The 25258-nt window shown below is 31.2% G+C and overlaps 1 protein-coding gene across 10 annotated transcripts in view; it reads right to left on the bottom strand.

Annotated features, from left to right (window-relative positions):
* LOC148283593 (uncharacterized) overlaps window positions 1-25258 on the bottom strand; it is a 123706-nt gene that overhangs the window by 83970 nt on the left and 14478 nt on the right. For 3 of the 10 annotated variants that reach the window (XM_088243580.1, XM_088243585.1, XM_088243587.1), the window contains exon 1: window positions 1105-1201. The exons of the other annotated variants lie outside the window; for them this stretch is intronic. In XM_088243580.1, the coding sequence (XP_088099706.1) occupies window positions 1105-1186 (82 nt within the window). In that variant the 5' untranslated portion in view covers window positions 1187-1201. Of the gene's footprint in view, window positions 1-1104; window positions 1202-25258 lie in introns of those variants that run through there. 10 annotated transcript variants of the gene reach the window in all.

Raw genomic sequence — 25258 nt, 5'->3', positions numbered from 1 at the left:
GTATTGCGTATTGTATATCTTTCAACTTATTTTCAAATGTACCTAAACTTAAGATAATATTTAGTTTTATATAAATTATCCTTACATTGTATAATATTCACCAGTCTGAAGATGTTCATTAGAGGGTGAAAGCGCTAATTGGTCAAACGAATAAGTGGAAGTGTACCAAGTATTTTTAATTAATAACATATGTAAATTTAAGTTATTACATCTTATTAAATAGTTTATCGGGACAAATATGTGTCAATACGTTATGTTTTTATTCTTATAATGTGTAATTATAGAAAAAACACGTGTATTTTATTTGATGAATACTCTATTATTATTATTATTATATATTAATGATGGAAAATAATTATTGAAAAAACGTAAGAGGGTGATCATGTTTGAAAAATAAAATGTATTTCGTGCGAAAAATAATTTTCACTGCTATTCTTAAAATTTATCGGACAGCCCTCGTATGTTAGACAGTGTCAGATATTATTTACTGTATTTTATCTACCAATAGTATAAGTTTTTTAGTCCTTAAATTTAGTTGAAAATTTCGTAAAAATGAGCCGATAAATTTTGATAGGGATAAAGCTACAAAATGGATTGAGGTACAGCTTGATATTTTAGACAATTCAAATAAACCTTTTTAAAACTAAACAAACAGAATAGAAAAAAATAGTAAAAACCGTAAATATAAAAACATGCAATATTACTTCATCATTTAAAGGTTTTGGTAACTGCCTGCCTGCATATTCGTAAATACCCGCACGTTATTCACCCCAGTAGAAAAATAAACTAAACAAATACTTTTGAAGGAGATTTATGGCGAAGCAGAGATACTAAAAAGAAAACGAGAATGTTTATGTTGAATGAGGTTAGCAGGCGCTTTTCAGGGGCGATTTTTGGCTTACGAAATCGAACAGTACTAATTACTAACAGGCGCCCAAACGATTTCGAAACATACCGAACAGGAGACGTATTTCTGAGTGATACCGAAGCATCCCGAATAGATAAAGCGTCGTGTATTTACAAATATGCTGCTCGCCTGATAGATAATACGAATGCCTACCAGGCGAACAAGAAGTACACAAGGTAAAGACCATTATTCCTTACACGTGTCCATCGCATTGTCCCTGCAGTAGGTGATGGCGTAGCACGCCCTTCGGAGCGTCTCCCTGCACAGCTCCGAGAACATGTCAGGGGTTGGGGGGCGCGCAGGCTGCGGCAGGGGGAGCCCCGCCCGGGGGCCCCGTCAGCGCCATGCGAGCCTCTCCTCACATGCTCAGGGCATGGCGATATCTGCTGAATGCTGCGCTTCTTCAACCACTTCTGCAGTAATTCGGTAGTTCAAGAACTTAATGATAACCTCATTTCGAATATGCACTAAGGGCGTTCTCAAGAGTCAAGGCCATTTAAAATACGCACAGTTTAAGACGTTTGCAATAATTAATAAGATCACACCAAATACGTACAAAAAACGATCTCAATCATTTACAGAGATCACTCCAAATAATACATAGATAAGTGTCTTTAAGGACAAAAGACGTTCATAACTCATTAGGCTACACACTGTTTTGGCAAATACCGTCAAGAACAATGTTCTAAACAATCAATAGAATTCCAAATATGCACTTTTGTTTTGATATATCTTCAAAAACTAATACGGAGCACTACTAAGTTTCCTTTATCTTTTTGAAAATGTCTTTAAGAACTAATGTCGAACGTTGCCATGTAATCGTTGATGATTTTTACGGTATTAATTTATGTTTTATACAGACCCAGATCTTAGTCTCATGGTTTTTCATAAACCTTTTGATCTGTGTTAACATGTAATTGCATTAATAACAGTACACAAAAAGTTGCTTAAAACGTTTTTATCTCGACTATCTTTTATTTTTTCCAGGTAACAGTAGTTATTTAATTACAAACGTCGGCTGCGTCTGTCTTAAGCCAGATGTTGCCTTTTAATAATTTAATATCTTAAAGCTGCCACCAGTTTATTTCTTCACGTCGACTGAATTCGATATGTATTTAATATTATTAATGATATTTGTTTGAGCCGCTTTCATGTAAAGTGAATTTACTTTCTCTGTTGGGATTCCTCGTTAAGTTTGTAATGTAGCTACAATGTTTGAAATATTACGAACTTACATATTCAGTACAAAGTATTTTGTTATGAATGAACCATTGATTGAGCATATTAATAGAGATATTCTACTAAGTTGTTGAAATTTGAACCTTAATAAAAATGTTATTAAGAATTTAAATTACGTAGAAAAATAGAATAAAATCTGAAAAACTAATTTCATTACCTATATTGCCGTTTTTGAATACTGAAAACATTTACTGTAGAATCATCATCATTCCCTTTCCGCACCAAATGGCGCATAGGGCACTGCATTGGTACACCGATCGCAGCGAATCATGATCATTATTTGTTACATGAGGGTAAATGATCAGTTATTATTATTATGGATAAATTATATAGCGCCATTTTCGTAATAAAATACCTCAAGGGCGCTTTACATAGTAATTTTATTGTTAAATTAATTTAATTTAATCTTCTTCAGTCTTACGCTTCAGGTACCTGTCCATGGACTATGAAATATCCTGGTGTGAAAACACCCATTTAAATAAATATTTCATATCAAACATGTCGGAAATCGAACCAGAGACCTCTTGCATGGTAGGCAAGGGCGCTGACCATTACAGCACGAGGCCGACTGTAGAGTACCCAATTATATTTAAAAAAATAAATAAACATGAAACTGCGAAATGTAAAATTACAATTCATTGAAATTAAGGGTAGGCGATAAACTACTAGTACAATGATTTCCTTTATTTCAAATGGACCCTTTTCTGTCGGACCACAGACGAACATTTAATTTATCAATGTCTACATTTCTGGGGCAAAATGATCATTAATGTCGTATTTAACAGAAAAAAAATTATCGGAGAGCTGTAATATACTTATGCGTTTTATGGGTATCGTGATCGAATGAATAAATTATAAATGAATCAGAATATGGTATTCACACATGACTAGATTAGAAATGTCAACATAGCACCACGATATCAACTTCAAATACAGAAGTGATTCAGAATAAAAACACAATACACTATGCATATTAAATTAGATAAGATAGTTTTATATGCACAAAAAATAAAAGTCTAGGTAAAATTACTTGCTTTTGTTTGAAAACAAATAAAATTAAATACGACAACGTTCATACTTTTGAAATTTTAAGTTGACACTTTCCCCGTCTGTGAATTTAATTATAATTTACAATGTCAAATAACGTTCGCAAAATTTATACATAATCAAAACGATAAAAACATCTACGCACAAATAAATTACGTATTTTAATATGCTTAAAAACATTTAAGATACCTTATAAATATAGAATTCAAATAAACATTCAAAACAAATTACATTTATTAAAATATACTCAATCAATGTGATTAGGAAACGCTTAATTTAGTTCGGTTATATTTTAAATTATGCATTTTTCACTGACATCATTATCAAAAAATGGATTTGGGAAAACATGTATTTCACAGGTTGACACTATCTGGAAAAATTCCGTTCGTGGACAAAACGCTGGTGACAGGACGCGAGTGCAGTAGTAGTGCTGACGGCCGACGCAAGCAGCGTAGTCGACCACTGCACGGGCGCTACTGTCCTCATCCACCCGCGCCCGCTCTACGCTGGCGTAGCGGGGATCGATCAGCTGAGCGAGGCGCTAGGGAGGCACCCCAGTTTTCTCGGTTCTAACGAAGCGCGGAACGTATTGAAAAAATCGAATATTCAAAATAGCTTAAAGTCAGATTTTTATACGTCTTACAAATGGCGCCCAACGTGGAATCTTGCTGTATCGAAAATACCATATATGTCTTATTTTGAATAGTTTAAAAATAAATAGGTGCGAAGATTTTTACCGGCCACTGTTATCAATATGTTTTTTTTTTGGGTAATACCGTGTGTGTTAGATTTGTTCCAACATTTCGGCTACCATTGCAGGAGCCATCTTCAGGGTAAACTGAGTGTTTTGTATAAAAAAGTGTGTGTTTGAGTACTAGTAATTTGTACCGTGTCGCAGTCGGCAGTAGGCACATTTCTATTCATTTTTGTAGTATGTAGAGCTGGGAAACATGTTGAGTTTAATTTAAGCCCGTCGTCATTGTTAATGTTATTTGGGTGTCTGTGTATTTCAATTGCCTCTTTTATTATTCATGCACTGTACTTAAACACACACTTTTTTCTACAAAACACTCAGTTTACCCTAAAGATGGCTTTTGTAATGGTAGGAAAAACGTCGGAACAAATCCAAAACACACGGTATCACCAAAAAAGAAACATTAATTTTAAAATAGGTTTAAAAGGATTCTGTAAAATATTTTTTTTAACTTTAAATGCTGTTTTTTTAGGAGCAGTATATTTTTCAATATTCGAGTTCCACGATCATTCTGTTCCGTGATAATTCGGCTGCATCGAAACAAGTTAGGTTGATAAATAAAATACACATTTTTGTCAGAGTAGGTAAAACAAGTTTACAAAAAAAAAACAACACATTTTTCCAAAGATAAAAAATGTAACTAAATTTTTAAGATGCAACGGGCCTAAATGTATAAAGATTAAGGCATTTGAGAAAGCATATATTTTTTTTCCGATTTAAGCACGTTATTCGATTGTCATTACCGATTATCATCATCCCTATTCCTCCATCGTTTCTCGCGACCTGCCCTCACCCTATTTGGCTTGCAAGACGCGGATGCGGGTGACAGATGATTGGCAATCGATGCCCCCGTCCCGGCAGAGTTAATTAAGCCGTATATTAGGATGAAGAGTTACAACGGATTACACTCGTTGGTCGGGAAATTGTCATTTGTTTAGCGCCACACAATGGAGATTCATTAGCGAGCATTGTTTCAAGTAGACGCAATACGCAAACCGCAAGAGCATACCAAAATAAACGATATAAAAATAACGGTTTTAAAAACACGAACTGAAAAATATGTAGATATTGAAAACTAACAATTGATTATTTAATATGTTACAACAGGAATTAAGAAAAATTTAAATGAAGGAATATAGAAGTCTAGGCATTTACAGGCCTTATTTATTTTATTTTATCGTTAAAGCCCAAAAGGCATTTACAAAAAATAATAATGAAATACATGCTAACATACTAAATAATAAACACAGAATATACAGAAAAATATGTGAAATTAGTTAAAAATGATAAAATAAAAAGTTTTACAAAGTAAAAAAAAAATCAAACAATAATAACAAAGGTATGCAAGAAAAAACAGTAAGCATATAAACAAAAAATGCAAAGATATAAGCTTATGAAATAAATTCTGTAAAGCAAACAATAAATAAAGTGTTACGGTAAGCAAGAAAGACATTTTTAAGTTAAATTAATAAACAAGCAAGCATATATTATCACGAAAAAATAAAAATATATGATAAGCTTATGAAATAAATGCTGTAAAGCAAACAATAAATAAAGTGTTACGGTAAGCAAGAAAGACATTTTTAAGTTAAATTAATAAAATAAAAAAATATGATGAAATACTTATGACCTGTCATTCGCTAGCTTCGAAGAAATTAAGGTATATAGATGTTCAAACGTAGGCAGAATGGTGAATGTTACAAATAGTGTAAAGTGCCCACTTAGACCATTCAGTGACAGGTCATAAGCCCCGTAAATGCCTAGACGTCTATATTCCCTTCTATAAAATGTTCCTCATCTCTGTTGAAATATATTGATATTGATAACTACCAAGGGGGTTGAATTCAGTTGTTGTTTACAAAAATTTTAACAAACTCAAAATATTGTTGATTATTTTTTTATTTAACTTGAAAACGGTAAAAAATTGCATTATAAAGTTACCCACTAAATTTATTTATAATACAAATAATTCAGGATTATAAATAGGTTTATGTTTATTTTTAAAATTCACTAATATGTACATAATTGTTTATGAGACCACGGATATTTTTTGATTTGAAAAGTAAAACGACGTATTTTGTCATAAATAAATAAATAAAGTATCCTAAAATAAATTAACCAAACGGTAGAAATAATGATATTAATGAAATGAGAGCATAAAATGTAGCATGTTTCAATTAATCGGTGATCAATGAAGTTTTAAAACAGGATTAAATAGCAGAGATATAAAATCGATATCTGGTAATCTACAAAAAGCAATAACAAAATACAATGTAAAGGAAATGTCTTCCATGCTTCAAATGCGAGAATTCGCATTAATTACAAAATCCATTAACTTATTAGAAATTCTTCAAAGAGAAGTTACGCAATTAAAGGGAGAAGTATTTTGATAGCACCTCCTCGACGCCGACGATAAAACAGAATAAGCACAAAGCTAAGGGAAACATTTGCACGTAAAATGTTACCTAGTCAAGCGAGGAAAGTAGTTGCAGTTGAAGAGGACAGAATCCAGTATCCAGTCTGCATAGTGAGATGATGAGCGGGAACCGGCAGCACAATGGCGCCCAGTAAGTGAATGCTTTTCGCGTCGAAAAGTGAAGATTTTTCCATAACATAAATATGCAGCAGTCGAAACTAACGGGATAAATCATTTCGAGTAGAGGAAACCTACGACGACGGATTTTACAAGAATGAGATTTCGAAACTCGGTATATATATGTTTTATACTATAAAAAACACGAACAGATTGCCAAGGAGGTTTTCTTTGCGAAATCTGGGGAACGAGAAGATGTGTTTAGTATAGCTGGTCATACGAGTAATATAAAGACCATCAACCACACATCTTATATAGGTAAGTCGTAATGAACATTTTGATGAAAAATAATGTTTACGTTATTGCGTCGAAATAATGTGAAATTAATTAACCAAATAATGTGCCAGCAAAGACGAGAACTAAGCTTTCGTAAAAAAAAAAGTGCAATAAAAGACGAGACGGTTTTTTTTGTTGCATTTGAATGCTAGTGGGAAAAACCGACGAGGTAAACGACAGATTACAATGCTTGTTATTAATATTTGTTTAAAAAACTTTTTTATGTTGATGGTTATTTAGATTCGCGTGTAAATGATATTATATTTAACTTGTTCCACCAAGAGTAAAATACAGAAAAATTACTTTTTTAAAAAAACCTTTTAGGAATATCTGAAGTACAATATTAAACATGCATTGAAATGCAAACATTCAATAAATTAAATAACCTATGGGCATTTTTCATTACAACCTCAATTTCATCGCAACATTTCGAGTTATCAATTTCGATTCGTAACTCGTTTTAACCGAATGTATCTACAGGATTTTCATCAAACGGGATTTCTGCCTGTCATATGCCAATGTGGAGACCAAAACGGGAAAAGCAATATCGGAATACCCACAAAAAAACAGCCCGTTTCCGACGAGACGAAGGCAAAGGATGATATTATATAAACTCGTATCAGATGTGGTGGGCGACTGATGCCAGAAACTGAGCCGGTGGAAAACTATACACGGTCCTGTCAATTTATGATCGATAACTCTAATGATTAGGTCGTATGGGAAATATTTTGTATTTCGTTTCAAAACTTGTTCAAATATCACAATCTGAACAGTGAAATATGTCCGTTGAAAATATTGAAGGTACTCGTTTTTAATATCAACCTAACCTAATACATAAAATGCACAATCAGCGGACATACATATGAAACAAGGGGTAAAAAAAAGATTAGATTACTAATTCTATTACAAATACAATAGTTACTAGATACTCCACCCTGATGCTGCAAAAAAATAAAAAAATAAATACAACCTTCGGTCAAAGAGGATTGACCTACTACTCGGTTAAAGTGTACAATCTACTTCCATTATCCATAAGGACAATAAGTAAGTTCACAAAAAAAAAAAAATGGTTATTAAGAAATGGATAGTGGAGGTGGGTTGCGCACGGATCGATGAGTGGATCAAGCCAAATATGTAAAATATATGCACTGTTTATGAATCTTATTAATTAGTCTATATAAATTGGTTATGTTTTTTATGAATATTTTTGTTTTTTATTTTGTTTATTATGTTAATTATAATTAGGTTAATTGGTTTAATTACGTTTTTCTTATTGTTCTTTTTTTGTTAATTTTTTTAACTTTGTTAAATATATTTCATAACTTTGTTAAATATTATTATCTTAGGCATGTTTCACATTTTGTAAAATGTTTCCCTCGGCACGGGACACCCCAGTGAGGGAACATTATTCTGTATAAAAAAAGAATACAAACAATATAAAAGTATAAATAAATAAATGAGGAAAAAAACAGAATCTCAAAACTCATTGTACAAGGGATTGAAGCTGTACAATGAGTTACCTGAAGAAATAAAGGAAATAGAAAAAAAAAATATTTAAAATTAATTTGAAAAAATATGCAATTGAGAAATTTTGATAAAAAATTTGTAATATTATTAAAAGTTTATATTAGTTCTTAAGATGTTATGAACTAACTTAATAAAGCATGAGTATATAAATAAATAAATAGCTCATTTTCAATTTAGAGACAAATTCCTTGAATACCGTCAAAGAAACGTAATCACTGAAGCTTATAAAATATATGCCAGTGTCATTTTTAAATCATTTTTTACAAAAAGTATAGAATATAATAATAAACGCTAAAAGTATAATTTTCAAATACCTACTATATTTTTCACAAAATGAATAAAAGCAAAGTCGGTAAGGGTAAAACGTCTGTTGTAAATATTCACGGGTCTACAACTTTTGTCACTTTGATGTTTTTAGATTTTCCGGGATGTGCGTATGTTGTCAAAACCTTCGAAATTCCCAAGCCCCTGTCATTGTTGGACAGCCAAAAATGTTGATTTTTTGATAAAAAATTAATGTAAACGTAGGTGGATCGGGATTAATTGATTTGTAGATTATTTAAGTCCAGCAAACGGACGCTGCGAATGAAACGCGGTAAAATACAATGACGCAAAAAACGCTATCTGCAAAATTAATTATTCACTCTTTTATACATGAATGCATTAAGGCTATTAAAATTTTCCCGGCTAGCACTTTCACTATTTCAAGAATGTTATTTTATAACGTAAAAAAGAAACCTTTTACGAATCTGTTTTTAAATATTTTCAATTACCATTATGCTCGTGTTCCTCGCCCGAAAGTGCTCATTACCGCCATTACGTTATTGTGTACATATCGTTTTATGGCGAATTATTATTTAGGGGTATGAATAATTCAGTAGCGGATAGTGGGAGCGTCCATATGTATAGTATCAATGAGAAAGGCGCTTAAGCCCGAACGATTTGGTCATATGTCAGATGAAACGTCACCAGAAATATTTAACATGGATGGAGGGTCGCAGAGCTTAATATTACTAGCGGGAGATGGGCGCAGGAATGAATACAACCGAACATTTAAATCTCACTTAAACATTAAATTTAACGACGGAGCTTGAATTTGATGTTTAAGTAAGATTTGTGTTTGTTTCTCATAATGAATTATGTATATTAGTTATTTGATTACCTGTACACTGAATTTGTTTTTTTTTTAAATTAAGTTACATCCAGGATATATTGTTTTACCGGTGGCGGTTTTAAAAAAAACATATTTCAAGAATACAAAAATCAATTACCTAAAAGTTTTTGTTTTAATCAAATTTGGCACTAAATTTTAAGTGGCAATTAAAAGTAAATCCAGTTTTTACTACCAATTGTGTTTGCAATATGGTCGTGAGGACGAATGATAATATCCGACAAAAGTTCTCCGTGTAATTTGCCAAACACACTATGAAAGGGAAAGTGAGTAGAAGAGTTAAATTTAATTAAAATCGCGTTATACGAAATTGAAAATTGTTAAAGAGTAACCTGATAATTGACAAAAAAAACATTGCTTTTTTGTATGAGTTAAACCGATAGGAAAACCCGCAGTCTTTAAAGCGGTTTCGAGTATGTGGAGGTTGGAATATTTTTTTATACAATTTCGTTGCGAGTTCTGGAACGTGCATACTATAGTCATGAATAAATAATAATACTGAAATAATCAAACATAAGAATTTCATGAGGTGAAAACTAGGATAAAAGAGTTTAAATATCTTATTTTATAAATGATTTTAGTATATATATTCTATATTCTATAAGTTTTATTAGCAAGTTCTAAAGAATAATTTACCTTCTACTATAAAACGAGATTAAAGCCTAATTTATCCGTTCTGCATTTTGATTAGTAAATGAAATAACATTTAATCAAAATGTCCATCGCATACAAAATGCAAAGAACTTCGACAAAATTGACAATTTAGTTTGTCAAAGCGCATCCTCTCGACTCAGATACGTAATGCTAATAATAGTAACGGTCGCCTGGTGACGTCAATGGTTTCATTTTCATGACGATTGATCAACTCTATCTTCGTTATTCTAGAGGAGGGGGTAGGAAGTTGTGTGGAGTAGAAACAGTGGGATGAGGAGAGAAATGACGCAAGAACATACCGAGAGCTTAGCGCCTAGATAGCTTTAATAATTATATTCCACAATGGCTTGCGTACCGCGCAGAGGAACGAGATTAGGACAACTTTGCCTCGAGAGATGCGGGAGCGCTTCTATTAATCGGATATTGAGAGTGTAGCTTCGCGAAATATACTGACAACGCGTGAATCTGAGAACATTCATTTTCCAGGCAAACAGTACTCAAATAACAATTTTACCAGCGGAGAGAAAACTCGGTACGTACTTATTGATTTGATTTTTTTGTGATTTTTACAGCTAACTATTGCACAGTAAACTAAAATATATTAACAATACTAGAGCCGATTAAAAAATCTATTGTTAATTCAATATTGAAGGACCATAATTTTTTATTGGATTTCTTCGATGATTGGTGTCAAAAAAATGCAATAAAAGAGGCAAAAACAAAATTACAGCAAAGAAAAAATACGTATGGATCATTAAAAAGAAAATTAGAATAATGAAACATCTATATGTGAAGTAAATAAAAGAGAATATCGTTTTGATATGAAAGTAATTGACTACATTATGACGACTAAAAAAAATGTATTTAAGAAAACTAAACAAAAATGGTACACAAAAATCCTTGTGTGAACTGAGATATGACGCATACAAAGTTGCTCAAATAATCCAATCAGATGAAGAATGGGAAATACAACAAAAAATAGGAAACATAATGCGTCTGAATTTATTATTTTGTAATATAGTAACTGAAATTATTTTTATACGTATTGATTATAATGTAAGTTAGTTATAACTAGTTGTTTAAGTTTTTTTACTTAAACTATCTACATACATATATTGCACAATTCAGAAGGTGATAGTTACATAATCGTGTGTGTGCGACGTTTGTGTTCATATTATTAGGTTTCGTTGTCTATAGGGACAACAATTGGTATTTCCAAAGACCAAGGTCAATGAATTTTTGTTAAGCTTAATTAAACAATATTTCATGTTACATTTATTAAAATAGAGCGAATTCAGTTGTTTTTTTAAATTATTTATTTTCTAAATAAAAAAAAAACATTTGCATTCTTATTATTTACCCAAATATTTCGATTTTTTGGGCCATTTTTTACGAGTAAATAACTCATTATTATAAAATGGGAATCAAGTTGGGGAAAAGTGGAGTTCGAACCTTTGACTTCTGATCTGTGAGTCCGCAACACTAGCTACGGGACCACAAACCGATTTTATTTATACATCTAATAGCAAATTGCGAAAGCAAAAACGAAAGTCAGATGATTTAAACGAAATTTATAAATAAAAGGTGAAAAATCTTCTTTAAAAACAAGTTACGAAAAAAACACGTTACAAAAAGGGTTGGCGTTCTTTGGCTTTTGGATTTAGCAGTTAACGAAACCGAATAAAATTTTAACTCATGTCAGTTCTCTAATCGAAAAATACAATTTTACAATACATTTACACCGACACAAAAAACAATACCAGCACACAACAGATATGACGCAAAGTAAATATTCCCAATTTTAAACGCTGTTAAGTAAATCCTACCAACTTTAAGTGGCTTTTGGTTGTCACATTTGAAAATAGAGCCGAGTTTCCCGCCAAATATATCGCCGGCAAATGATACCGTGGAGCTGGCTCGCAGACTTCTCCGGTGAAGAATAAATAATGATTCATGTTTAATGTGTGCGGTATTAGGAGGTAATAAACGTAACATATGGCATTGTGTGTGTTGCAAATAAATTTGTGTTTTCTTTAAAAATGTAACAGAGTACTAGATGGAGAAACTATGAGATAAAACAAATATCTAGTAGTCAATTAAAAAAATTATACTAACTGGTGAAAATGCAATTTAAAAAAATTAATACATTTATTAGTAAACAAAGACTTTAAAAACGATTAAAACTGGTCAAATAGATTTTTTTGTGATTTAAAAAAACGAATGTATGCATAATTAATTATTTGTCGAAGTAAAAAAACAATGCAACTGTTGTGTAATTTGATAAACCACTCATTTCACCGTTTTTCCGTTTCTCTTTTCTGGCTGGCTGCTTTCTGCATAACTACGTTCAATTTTACGCGTAAATGATTTAATATCGAAAATGTAACTGCCCGACAAATGATCCAACACGCAAAATTGACGCATCTTCCGTGATTATTAAACATAACATAACATAAAAAAAAGATTTTTTTAATAAAAGGGGTAGAATAGATGTTTAAGAAAATCTCAAAAAAGGATTGTCGCTGTAAAACTTGTGAAGGCAATCAAACTATAGAAAAGTATCCAACGATAATAATATATTTTCCAAACGATTCAATTTAGATATTTTCGTATTCTATAAGAAACTAGCGGACCCGACAGACGTTATCCTGCCCGAACGTCGGCTTGCCTGCTATAAGCTTGAAAAATACTTTTCATTGATAAGTAGGTCGGTACCTAGGTACTTGTCTGTGATTAATTTCCAAAACTAAAAATTGTTAATATTCAAATATTGGATTTAAGTAGGTACCTAGGTACTTGTTTATGGTTGAATTTCAAAACATAAAATAAATATTTTTTCAAATATGGCATTCTTTTTGCAAACGTCAAACTCCGGTCTTTTCACCAACAAAGGAGTGTACTTATTTAGGAAAACGATTTTTAAAAATGTATTGAATTTAATGATATTTTAGTTTTACCAAAAATCCAGTAAAAATAAATAAATGGGTAGAAATTATAAAAGGAATTTAAAGAAAGGATCTGATTAAGATCCACAAAAAACAAATGCTGTTCGTAAACATTTAAAATCAATTTTTTTTATACACAAAAAGACAACATCTTTCCATTTTTTTGTATGCATGTTGAAAATTAAAATGAATGATTGAAAATGGCGGCCTCCGTGGTGTAGTGGTCAAGACGCTTGACTTACGCACGGAAGGTTCCGGGTTCGATTCCCGGTGAGAACACTAAAAATAAAAAAATGTGATTTTTCTCAAGCCTGGGTGCTCTGTGATGTAATTCACCACTGTAATTAGGCCTCCTGGCCTGTTGTGGTGCAAAAAAAAAAAAAAAAAATGCATTCTCCTCGAATGCAACCCTGGTAGATTGATGAAAAAAACATTTATGCTCCTAACATTTTTTTACATATTCGAATGAAGATTTTAATATCTACGAACACCCACAGCGCAAATATCTATATTTCTCTGAAAACCGCAAGTAAATCTGTTCAGTCGTTTAGGAAGAGTACGGTGAACTCACACGTATAGAGGAATTATATATATATATAAAGACAAATTTACGACAAAAAAGTTATTTTACTGAAAATCTACAATGTGTTTATAAACTTGATGACTTAATAATATAATATGTAATACTTACGCACAGTACGCACAACCATCTCCCTGTATCAACGTCATGGATAGCATGTCATATTTATATTGCAACACTTAAGCAAGGTACTCACCTGAAAAAAAGGAGATTTACAAATATTAGGCAAGAGCCAAAAACAATAAGCCATAAAATGAGGATAAAATAAGACTTCCACATCTAAAAAAGACAAAATACCAAAACGAAATATAAAGAAACAAAAATGTATGATGGATGCCTAAAAGTTTGTGAATAAAAATATATGCATATATTTTTTTAAAATTATTTATAGATTCCTTATGTTCAAAAATGTAGATTTTAAAAGTTTAATGTAGGTAAAGAAATACGAATAGGGTAATTATTAGTTATATAAACTAAATTTAAAAAATGTAAAACCTTTTTTTTCTGTAAGAATTTTTAATTTATTTATTGGACAGTATTTTGAGGTTCAGAAAAAATAAGAAAGAAAATATTTAAGACAGGAAGATACGACTATTTTTAGGACAGGAGGTGATAAGTGTTTTTTAATGATTTTTTCGTAAATCTAAAAATGCACATAATAAAGTGTGCTTGGCCAGATTTAATTAACACAAATAGGTCTTAAATCGGAATGAGAAAAGGCAAACAAAAATAAATAGATAATAATTAAAATAGTACGTAAAGAGTACACAGTAAAGTTAATACTTTGTCGTACTTCCGTCAAACAAAAGCCGCGTTTATGGTAAATATGGTGATCCTCTGGTAGAATATACCCCTATAAATTATTGCGGTCCGTTGACAGGGGCGATTATGAAATTTTCCGTTGCATAATAAGAGGTGTTCCTCCAAGACCAAGTTTTGAGGTAAATAATATATGCGCTCTCAAAATTCGTCAAGTCAAAGTTGGTATTCATAAAACCAGAACTGCGAGTACGCGCGAAATCGTCGATTCTTTTGGGGAGCTAATCTTCCGGAAGCGTATTCGCACAGATGGAGGCTTAAGAAATATTATTTCACGATTATACTATACATACTCCACATGAAAAGGGCTCGGAATACTTGCGATGGTGAATAACCTGACCCAGTCTGTTAAAAGAATTTAATATGTATGCAAATCGAAGATAGGTTCCCATGAAACAAAATATTTAAACAAACAAAAAATAGCGAAAACTTTTGAATTCACAAGTTCTTCTTTCGTCTAGTTAGAACGTTGTTACAAGCGGAATAAAATGTTTGAAAAGAACTTCTAGCGGATTAACGCTTACAAGTTCTCGTTACATAAATATTTTATTTTATTTTATTTTTATTTGGGAAATCAACAGTTCTACATACATATTTTTAGTAAACAAACAGATATAGTGTATAAACTCAGAACTAATAACAAATTTCCACATAGTATACAAAGTTAGTAAAGAAAATATATTACATATCAAATAAATACATACAATTTATACATATAAAAATGTTATTTTCATGTACTCAATAATCAAAGATTTTTTAAATATTTATTTTAAGAACATTAAGTTACTGTAAATTGGGCGGGATAAGGACAAGAATGCTTGAAGAGAGGATAAGGAGGGGAGGGGAGATGTACATATTTATTATTATAATGTCTACTAATTTACATAATACATTTTTAGTGTAAATTTTGAGTGATGTTTGTGTAATCTATATTTTTAAATTTTGTATTGTACATTGAAAAAGTCCTACGAAAAAAAGCATTTTTAACATACGATGTTTTACTTATTGGTACATGAAACAGGTGGTACCGTCTACAAATCCTGGCTGGCACATGTATTGTTATTAAACCAAGCAGCTCTGTACAGGCAATACAACATAATATCATCATAATCATTAACTTATTCGCAACTAGCGGTGCATAGGACACTATTAGTACTTCAATCGCGGAGTAAGATGGAAGAAGTAAGATGATCAGTTTCACTCGGTGCCAGTTTATAAACTATAGAAAACTCTCCTATTAAATAAACATTTCGAACTCCGAATCTCAACATTGTAGGAAAACGCACCAACCACTGCACTCAATTTCCTTTTTCGGTATTTCTACCAGCGGTTACCATCAAATTCAAGATATTGATTCTGTAGACAATGTGAATTTTTCAGAAATGTTGCCGTCCATATATTTTTCCGTTTTACGCTTCAGCGCAGTGCCTCGCATCACCGGAAGGGAAAATGGAAGGAAGAGAATACAAATTTGATTGTGATCTATCCCAAACAGGAACTGAAAATGCGATCAAAGAGTTCTAAAAGCTCTTAAACTGTATACACATACGATATCGTAAAACAAAATAGGGAAATCGAAAGTTAAACGCTCATGAACTGTAATAAATCAATATACCTATACATAATGTTTATAACAATTAAATACTTAAAATAATAATAATATGTCACGTTAATCAAGAACTACTGAGTAGTACCTGCTTCATTTTTAAAAAATCATTTAAATTATTCAATAGTACAACAGTAAATAAAAAATAAGTTGTTGTATAAAACATTATTTTTAGTATTCATTATTATTCTTAACATATTACAAAAGGAATGAAGAACATTTTAGAGAAGGTAATATAGTAGTCTAGGCATCCACAGGGCTTATGACCTGTTATTGGCTGGTTTAAGTGGCCACTTTACACACCGTGTAATCTTCATGGACCAGGTGGATTTATAGACAATATTTTGAGTCTGTCTAGGCCCTTGCATTAAAAATGCAGTCCTTGTCTGCAAGGGTTATGACAGACTCAAAATATTGTTTATTATTTTTATTTATTATTACTTTGAAACATTAATTCGTAAGTTACTATTTTTTCTAGGTTTATCTTCTCTTGACAAGAGCCCGTAGATTTACGATTATATATATATTTAAATGATTTAACTTGGGGCTGTAATAATACACATAATAAGCCCAGGCCACGCAAGAGACTTATACTTTTTTTTTTTAATAAGTGATCAAAAAACAATTATTCTTATTAGAATCGAATACCCTTGATATTAGTGAGCAAAAAAATAGTAATTAAACTAAGCAACATAAAAAATACAACCGCCTATGCTTAAACACCTATATCTTCTATTATTTTTTTGTGGAGTAGCTGAGAATGTGTGTGAATCAAGCTTTTAAACGACTAAAAAATAAATAAAATCGCATCGGTTTAAATATCCGTGGTTTAACTGCGTACAAACTTGCGCCTGCGCAATGATTGACTCACAAAATGTCTAGTTCGAAACTAGGAACCGAGGTAGTTAAGGAACAATTTGAATACCTTTCATTACAGGTGAGCTTTGGGAGCTTTCAGATACGGGGAAGGAATAGACAAGCGAGAGGTAGTCAAACTATGGCGCGCGGATGTCCGGACAGAATAAAGGATTCAGTTCTGTGAATGAATAAGAACCAGAAGTATTTTCGACTCGATAGCTACTCTAAGGTAAAAAACTCGAATTTGTGAATTAGGTGGAAAATAGCCTGCTTTGTGGTGTTCTGGTTAGCGCGTTTGTATACCGTGACTGAAGCTCGGGGTTCTATTTCCGGCAAGATCGACGTGAAATACTTATTTAAGAGGTGAATTTCATGATCGCAGTACCTGGATTGTCCCCTAAAGCGTAAGATAAATCTTCACTTCATATATATATTGCAAGTGAATTGTAATTTTCAGCAACCCCACCCCATAAGTCATAAACGAAATGGCACAAGTTAATTTATTTATTTTCAATAATATAAAATTCCCTCGACCGTCTAAATTTTACATCAAATAATAATACTCTGACTTTTTTTTATGAAATTGTAATGAACGTGTAGACAAGGGTGTCACGCTCCATACAAAAAATGACTATTTTTAGTGTAATAGGTCCCAAAAGTTGTATTAGGCTTATAACAATGAGAAAAGCAAAAAAAAAACATCTTTGGCTCGCTAAAATGGATAAAAAATTCGAAATATATGAAAATTATTGCTCTGAAAGAAAAAAAACAAAAATATTTAAGCTATTTCTTTCAAAATATACAATATTTACGATTGGTTGACTCATTTAAAATGAAAACACAAGATAAAAAAAAAATTACAGATAAAACATTAAAAAATAGCATATTGGACACAAAAACGCGAAATTTTACATGCGTTTTTAAGGTAGTTATTACACTTTTCAAAGCTTATTGAGAGTTAATAAAATAAAAAAAAAGAAAAAGGTACATGCAAAAAAGCAGACAAACTGAATTTAAAATCTTTCTTAAAATGAAATGTCGGCATCACTTTTTTCGAATTCTGTGTGGCGCATATAAAAACTACTCGCATTTTTTCCTCGAAGACATCGCATCTTTGTGACAGGGAATCTTCAAAACGTCCAACACCTTTATATTTTCTTGGTTTGATTGTGGCACGAACACTTCTGACGTCATGGTTCGCCAAGGCGGTGGTTCTGTCAAAACAAGGTCTGTATCATGCCGGTCAAACCAACCATGATAATTATCGCTTTTAAAGTTTAATTTAGGAGTGGAAAATGCTCTTATTAATCCCGAAGCAATTAAAAACACGAGATTGTATTATTCTTTTGCAATAAAGTTATTTTATTAAACAGTCTTTATCGGTTTTTATTGATAGTAAAAGATTCTCAGTACGGACAAAATTGCAACAGCAACAGTTCATTAACCTTATGATTTTTACGCTTTAATATTAAAAATACAGCATTTTCGAATATTCTAGTAAAGCCATCTGAAGGAGAAACCTGGCCAAGATAAACTGATCTAGGTTCCTGCACGAGAGCTATGTGCTCTTCAACCTGTATTCGTCAATCATATAATTTGACTGTTTTTCCAGGAAATGAATATGAAGAAATCGCCTATGCAAGAAGCTAGATTTCCGTTATCTCACGATAACTCAGTTGATTTTATACCTCGGTTTTGTTTCACAGAGTTTTTAAACCCGCGGGCACTAAGAAAACTTTCGGGAAATTCAATTCACCGATAGTTTATGGCCTGAAATGAAGTGACGCGAATGAGCAAACAGAACAGCGTGATATAATATGCACATACATCAGGCAGCATAAAGATGAAAGGTTGTTCAATAAACTACAAAGAAAAATATTAATACTAAGTACCAACGTGCATGAAGGATGACTTTTTTTTATCTATGTAGGAGAACGTCACAGCATTTTTCAGTTGTAAACCTTTAGAGAAACAATACATAATAATGTCAAAGTAAAAATCCATATTTTCAGTGAAATAATGATGGCGTGTTCTCTGTAAATACATATTTTTAAAATTTCTAAAGAGACGTTTCATAAAATTAATCTTCCTTAAATTTAAAACACATTACGGGGGTGTTCAATAATAGACATTTTAACAGAGAAAGAGAACTTTAAGGTGTAGGTATTGAAAGAGCGTATGATTTTATTTATATTTTATGAGAAAACGTTTGAAAAGAAACGTCACTTTTTATTTTCAACCAATGTACTTAATGTTGGTATGACTCGTACGTATACGATTTAAATTTAAAATTAGTTTTACTAATAAAACGTTGTATAACTGTTATTCTAAAAATAATAACGATCTATAATAATATTTTGTGACTCTATTAAATGTAACACAAATATATTGAAAATAAAATAAATAAATAAACATTTTTGTTTCTATTCTATTTTCTTTCCCTGTGAATAATTTGTACCATTATAATTAACTGATTAATTTCCGTAAAAATCTAAGTTACGTAATGAGGTATTTAATGGGGAAACAACTGTCTACATTTTATGTGAATGAGACGCTTTACATCATAAAAGGAGCCTCATCCTCGGGGACCACTGGCTAAAACTGAAGATGTTAGAGAGCTCGCCCCCTACCTAATAGCCTGATACTTTACGGATCTGGGCTTGGAGGGGAAGATTTAGCAAAATGTAAACTATCGCCTTCCACACAGTAGCCACGGCTCTTTATAGACCTGTGCTTGGAGGGCGAGAACTATTCACGGAGACCCCCGTCACAATAGATCTTCACAGGTCGGAGTGACGTCAAGAGCTTGCGTAGCACTGACTAGGTAAATTCGTAAACAAAACTTGTTGACGGTAATATTAACTATAAATAAATTAATTGACATGGTAAAAACTAGGCTGAAAAAGTTATGAATATCGTTATTTTTGTTATTAAAATATAAAAAATCAACTTTTTCTTTTATTTTTTTTATTATTTCATTATTATTGTAATATTTTATTTATTTTTACGTGTGGAGTGGCTATTTCAATAAACGCTATTTTTCTTCTTTTTTGACATTGTATTTAGTAATGTATAGAAAACTATAATTGGCCTATGATATTGGTTTATTTGTAAATATTTATTTTTTGTTGTAATGGCTGTTGTTTTCTTTTAATAAATAAATAAAATGATTAATTAAAATCTAAAAAACACAATACATAAGAAATCGTTTCAAGATTTCTACTACAATCCATTTAACATAATGAACGATTTGCTTAAATTTCCTTATAGAGATAAAGGATTGCGCAGAATATTACGTGAATTATTAAAGGCGAGAATAAACGCCGAGAGTTTCCAAGTTCAAAACTATGAAAATATTTCACCGTGAGGACTGTAATCGGGAAATACAACCCTTATACTAGGCCTAGCGCAGAGATTAGAGATCAGCGAATACTACACACCACAATACAAATTACATTGTTCGTGTAAATAAATATGGTAGAAAAAATAAACATGTATTTTATGTGAAAAAAAAACATTTCTGGGACGATTATGAAATTAATGTAATAGATATAAAGAGTAGTGTTCTTATCCATAAAACAATCATAATGTTTATACACATAAATTACTGTTCTTCCATTATTTTTTTATGGAAAAAGGGGAAAACAAAATATACTAATTCTTCAAAAAAAGGCGATGAGGATTATACCCAAAAGAAATATGTATTCTAATGTAGAAAGATTGCATAAATAAATTGGCTCGATCACAGTAAAGCAAAAAATAAAATATAATGAAGCAATTTTTATAAATAAAATAATTAAGGGGATAAATAAAACAAAAAATATAGTCAAATTTAACCAACAATGTCATATATACATATGAAACTAGGGATAAAAAAAGATAATATTTCCGATGAGGAGAAAAACAGAGTCTCAAAAACCATTCTGTCTTTCTACTTTTCTTTATAATACTTTTCCATGTATAAATATGTCCTTAAAAATGCCCATTGGGCGTATATATAAATAAATAAATTTTATTTTATTTGATTTCACTGTTTTCAAAATGTACAAAGGTTCTATAGCAATTCAAAACAATGCTAGTAAAACTAAAAAAATAAATACAAATTACAAAATAATAAAAAATAATGATAAATAAATATTTTAATTGCGGTGCCGATAAAAACTATACTTGTCTATAAAGATTTAGACATATTAAAATATTTTTGTAAAATCCTGAAAGAAATTAAAAACAAATAAAAATACCTAGATCCATATGACTACAGTCACCGGTCATGAAAATAAATACGTTCTTTTCAATTCCGTCCATTAATTTCTCAGTTTTTTTCACCGCGTTTTGGCGATCGCCAAAGTATAGATGATTTGTGAACCAGTTTCTGCTGATTGAAGAGATCAATTGATTTACGAAACATTACCGTTGTGGCATTATCATTCAGGAAAATGCTTACATGAATGTGTTCGGGACCTAATAATTTTACAATGATTTTAGATTTATGGGAATGGTTTAATCAGCCCTATAAATCTCACAGCAGTAAATGCACTTGGTAACGTCATGTCTAATATTTAAATTAAATTATTTATTGACAATTCTTGTTACATGGTATGTCGGATAATTTCCATTACTTTGATTCTACATTATAAACAAACCTGTAAATTTTATAAAATATAACGAGATAAGTTATACGTTATTACTTTGACTTGTTTGATGTAAATCGTGATTGAGTTTATTTTATGCTATAAAATAATTAATAAAATAAGAATAGTTGAGCAGATAAAATAAAATTATCAAGACTGATAAAAAAGGGTTACTGAGTAGCAAGGTAGTAATGGAATGAATCGTGTTCCGCCCAAATAAAAATGTTATTTGCAAATCGATAAAAATGACCCGAAAATGATAATTTATTTGTCTTACCTTGATTTCACAAAACATTTTATTTTAAAATTACTTGGCTCACTAGGCAAGCCTGTATTAAGTCAGTATTTAATGAGATACATTATTAATAAATACCTATATTTTTTTGATTTTTCATACAAGGGTAAATCACAGAAACAAATACTTTGTAAATTTAAATAAATGTTTAACATTCGTTCTAAATTTTTTTATGAAGCTAGTTAAAAATAATAATAATTTGTTATTGTTGTACTTCTGCTGATTTTTGTACAGTTCGTAAAAAAGTTTGTTTTTCAAATAAAAAAATGTTTGCGTCCTCGTGATTCACCGAATTATAAATAACTCACTATTAGAAAATAGGATTCAAGTTTTTTTAAATTAATTTATTTGTATTATTTAAACCAATTACAGGTTATTGAGTAAACCCTTATGGATTGGTATATAAACAGTTTATTAATTTTAGATATACAAAGCATGTTAAACACAACATCAAGTTACATAATATTGTAAAGTACATACAACAACAAATAAATATACAAAGAAATAATGATCATCTCTGAGAGACGAGACATTGCCTTTCGGTAGGTTTCATCTTTCGAAGAGTGAGCTGGTTAATAATGTTTATACAACCCGCCTGCGCGCGTGCGTTAAGTGGCCGCGTTATGTTGCCAGACCGTGAAAAATATACACAAATGTGAGATAATTTTGTGTTATGTTATGTTATATTTTACCACAAAAAATATTTTACCGACTGGATTTTAAAAAAAACAGTAGTTTTGTATGTATATACGTAAAAAAAACATTGAATAATTATTAAGTAAGTAAGTAAATTAAAACAGTTTAATATTGTACTAAGCCTTATCAATAGAAAACCGGGTAAAAAATTCGACTACCTTAACAATACTTTTAAAAATGTCCACCTAATTTTATTGAACAATCTGACAGATGGTAAAATAATCGAATTCTTAAATAATATTATTTGTGAATTCGCTTCTTACACGTGAAACGTGATCCTACCGTGTTCCCTTTTAATCCCAGCAGTATTTTGACACTTACAATTGAACTGAATTTAAATAGACAGTTGCGTGCTAAGCGACGTCTACAGAGTATCTAATGGCCAAAACGTAAAACTACTAATTTATGAGTAGTTTAGTCGGGTTCAGTGAGGTGCGCGTACACGGCTTCTGGACTATTATAATTGTATGCCCGAAGCATTCTTGGCATTGGTGAAAAGAAACAAGGGCTGGTTCTATGTTTCCCACTGCAAATAAAGTGTTAGAGTTCGAACCTCGGACCTCCGATCTGTGAGTTCAGGTCACTAGCCATAGCGCCGCAACCCAGTATTAAAAAAAAATGTCTGCTTCCACTTTCCATTATGCTGCATCTCGATTCCCAACTTAACACGGGACTTTTGGTCTCACGAAGTTTGCGATGCGTACGGCGGATATCGACTATAATATTGATAAATATGGTGACCAACCGGGTCACGCGGCTCGAATTACAACAGCAGTAGCCCTTGACAAGTGTGTGACTTACGCCACGGCGAGCGCGAGTGTTGAATTCCTTCCTAGGCCCGTAAATGGGAATCGCTCGAGCGTTCGTCATACAATACTCGTATTTCGGTATCAAGGCTCGGTACTCTGCAGTCTCTGCACTAGTCCGGTGCTTGTAGCGAGTGGTGAGTGGTGAGTAATGAGCGAGCACGAAAACGAGCCCCGTGCGAACAGGTGGAACGTAGTGGAATGTAGGCGTAGGTAAACACTGACGGAAACAAGGCGCGGTAGAGGATATAGCGAGAAATAGGAGTTTTGTTGAAAAAAAATAAAACATTCAAATATGAGTACATTAAACTCATATTTAATTATTTATTTATTTTGTTCATAAACGCCCAAAAGGCATTTACAAAAAATAAAATACATGCTAACATACTAAATAATAAACACGGAATAAAAAAATAAAAAAATATTTAGAAAGGATATAGTAAAAAGTTTTACAAAATAAAAAAAAAAACAATAATAACAAAGGTATGCAAGAAAAAACAGTAAGCATATAAACAAAAAATGCAAAGATATAAGTCTATGAAAAAAAATAAGTAAATAAAGTGTTACGGTAAGCAAGAAAGACAAATTTAAGTTAAATTAATAAACAAGCAAGCATATATTATCGCGAAAAAAGAAGAAATAAAAAATTGTATATATGAAATGCGTATTTGCCAATACTACAATGCAATTTGATATAATAGTAAAAAATAAAAAACAAGTATAAGGTAATAAAAATAAACAAGTTAAGTATTTTTTAATTTATGGAATTGAATTGCCAATAATAGTTTGACGAGCAGCTACAAATAAACTTAATATTGTGGACTTATAAGATGATAATAAGGAATTGGACAAAATGTCTGCAGCCGTTCCATAAGTGTTACCTAACCTATGCAGTCTCGGTATCAATGAACTGTTTTGATGGTTTGAAGAATTACCGGAGCAATGAAACAAGAAAGTACTCCTAGTGTTGACAGCAGGTACTCTAAAATTAATCAATTCAAGTATTTTTAGCACGTCAAAAAGAGAGGCTACAATTTTATACAGTACAATGAGATCATTAATAGTTCTTCTTTCAGAAAGTGTTGTTAGGTTGAGCAGTGTTAATAAATAGTCATAATTCACATTTTGTATTGGAATGTTTAATTAGTAGTTTATATATCGTAGACATTTATGTTGAACGTTTTCTATATTATAAACATGGACATTATTGACTTATTTATTCATTTACAATTACACTCGTTGAGTATTAATGAACTTATTAAGGCTTTTAAGGCTGTGCCCGTGTCAAGCCATAATAATTAACAATAAAAATACGTTGTAAAATTAACAATACAGAAAAACAAAGTATAAAAAATAAATAATAAAATTCCAAAGAAGACAATGTAAAAAATAATAATCATAAATAAATATTAAAATACAAATTATACAGATTTAGATTATTACATAATAAATTATACAAAACAATAGTATCATCGAAATCAATAGAAAAAATGTATATAAAAACATAATTGAAATAATAATTGAGATAAGGTTTCTAGAAACAAACTCTATACTGTAGTAAGAAATGAGAGTTATAAATATCAAATAATACAAAAATACACAGTGAAAAAACATAAAAATATCAAGATATATAAAAAGCAAATAAAAGTATGGAAGGAAAGCAGATTAGTCGATTTTCGCTGATCTCGAACTTTAAAAAGATTGACAACCTCGTCCCCATCGATGTGCAGCAACCAATTGCAAACATTTTTCTTAAATACATTGGCACTTGTGGAGTTCTTTATGGCTGCCGGAATTTGATTAAAGAGCCAGAAAGTTTAAAGGTTAAAGTTTCTTTGAGCTAGCTTTGAGTTC

This window comes from Micrasema longulum, unplaced genomic scaffold (assembly GCF_059751315.1).
Source record: "Micrasema longulum isolate JH-2025_06_02 unplaced genomic scaffold, ASM5975131v1 h1tg000218l, whole genome shotgun sequence".
Lineage (NCBI taxonomy): Eukaryota > Metazoa > Arthropoda > Insecta > Trichoptera > Brachycentridae > Micrasema > Micrasema longulum.
The sequence above is the reverse complement of the archived record's forward strand: the minus strand, read 5'-3'. Positions and strand labels throughout refer to the sequence as shown.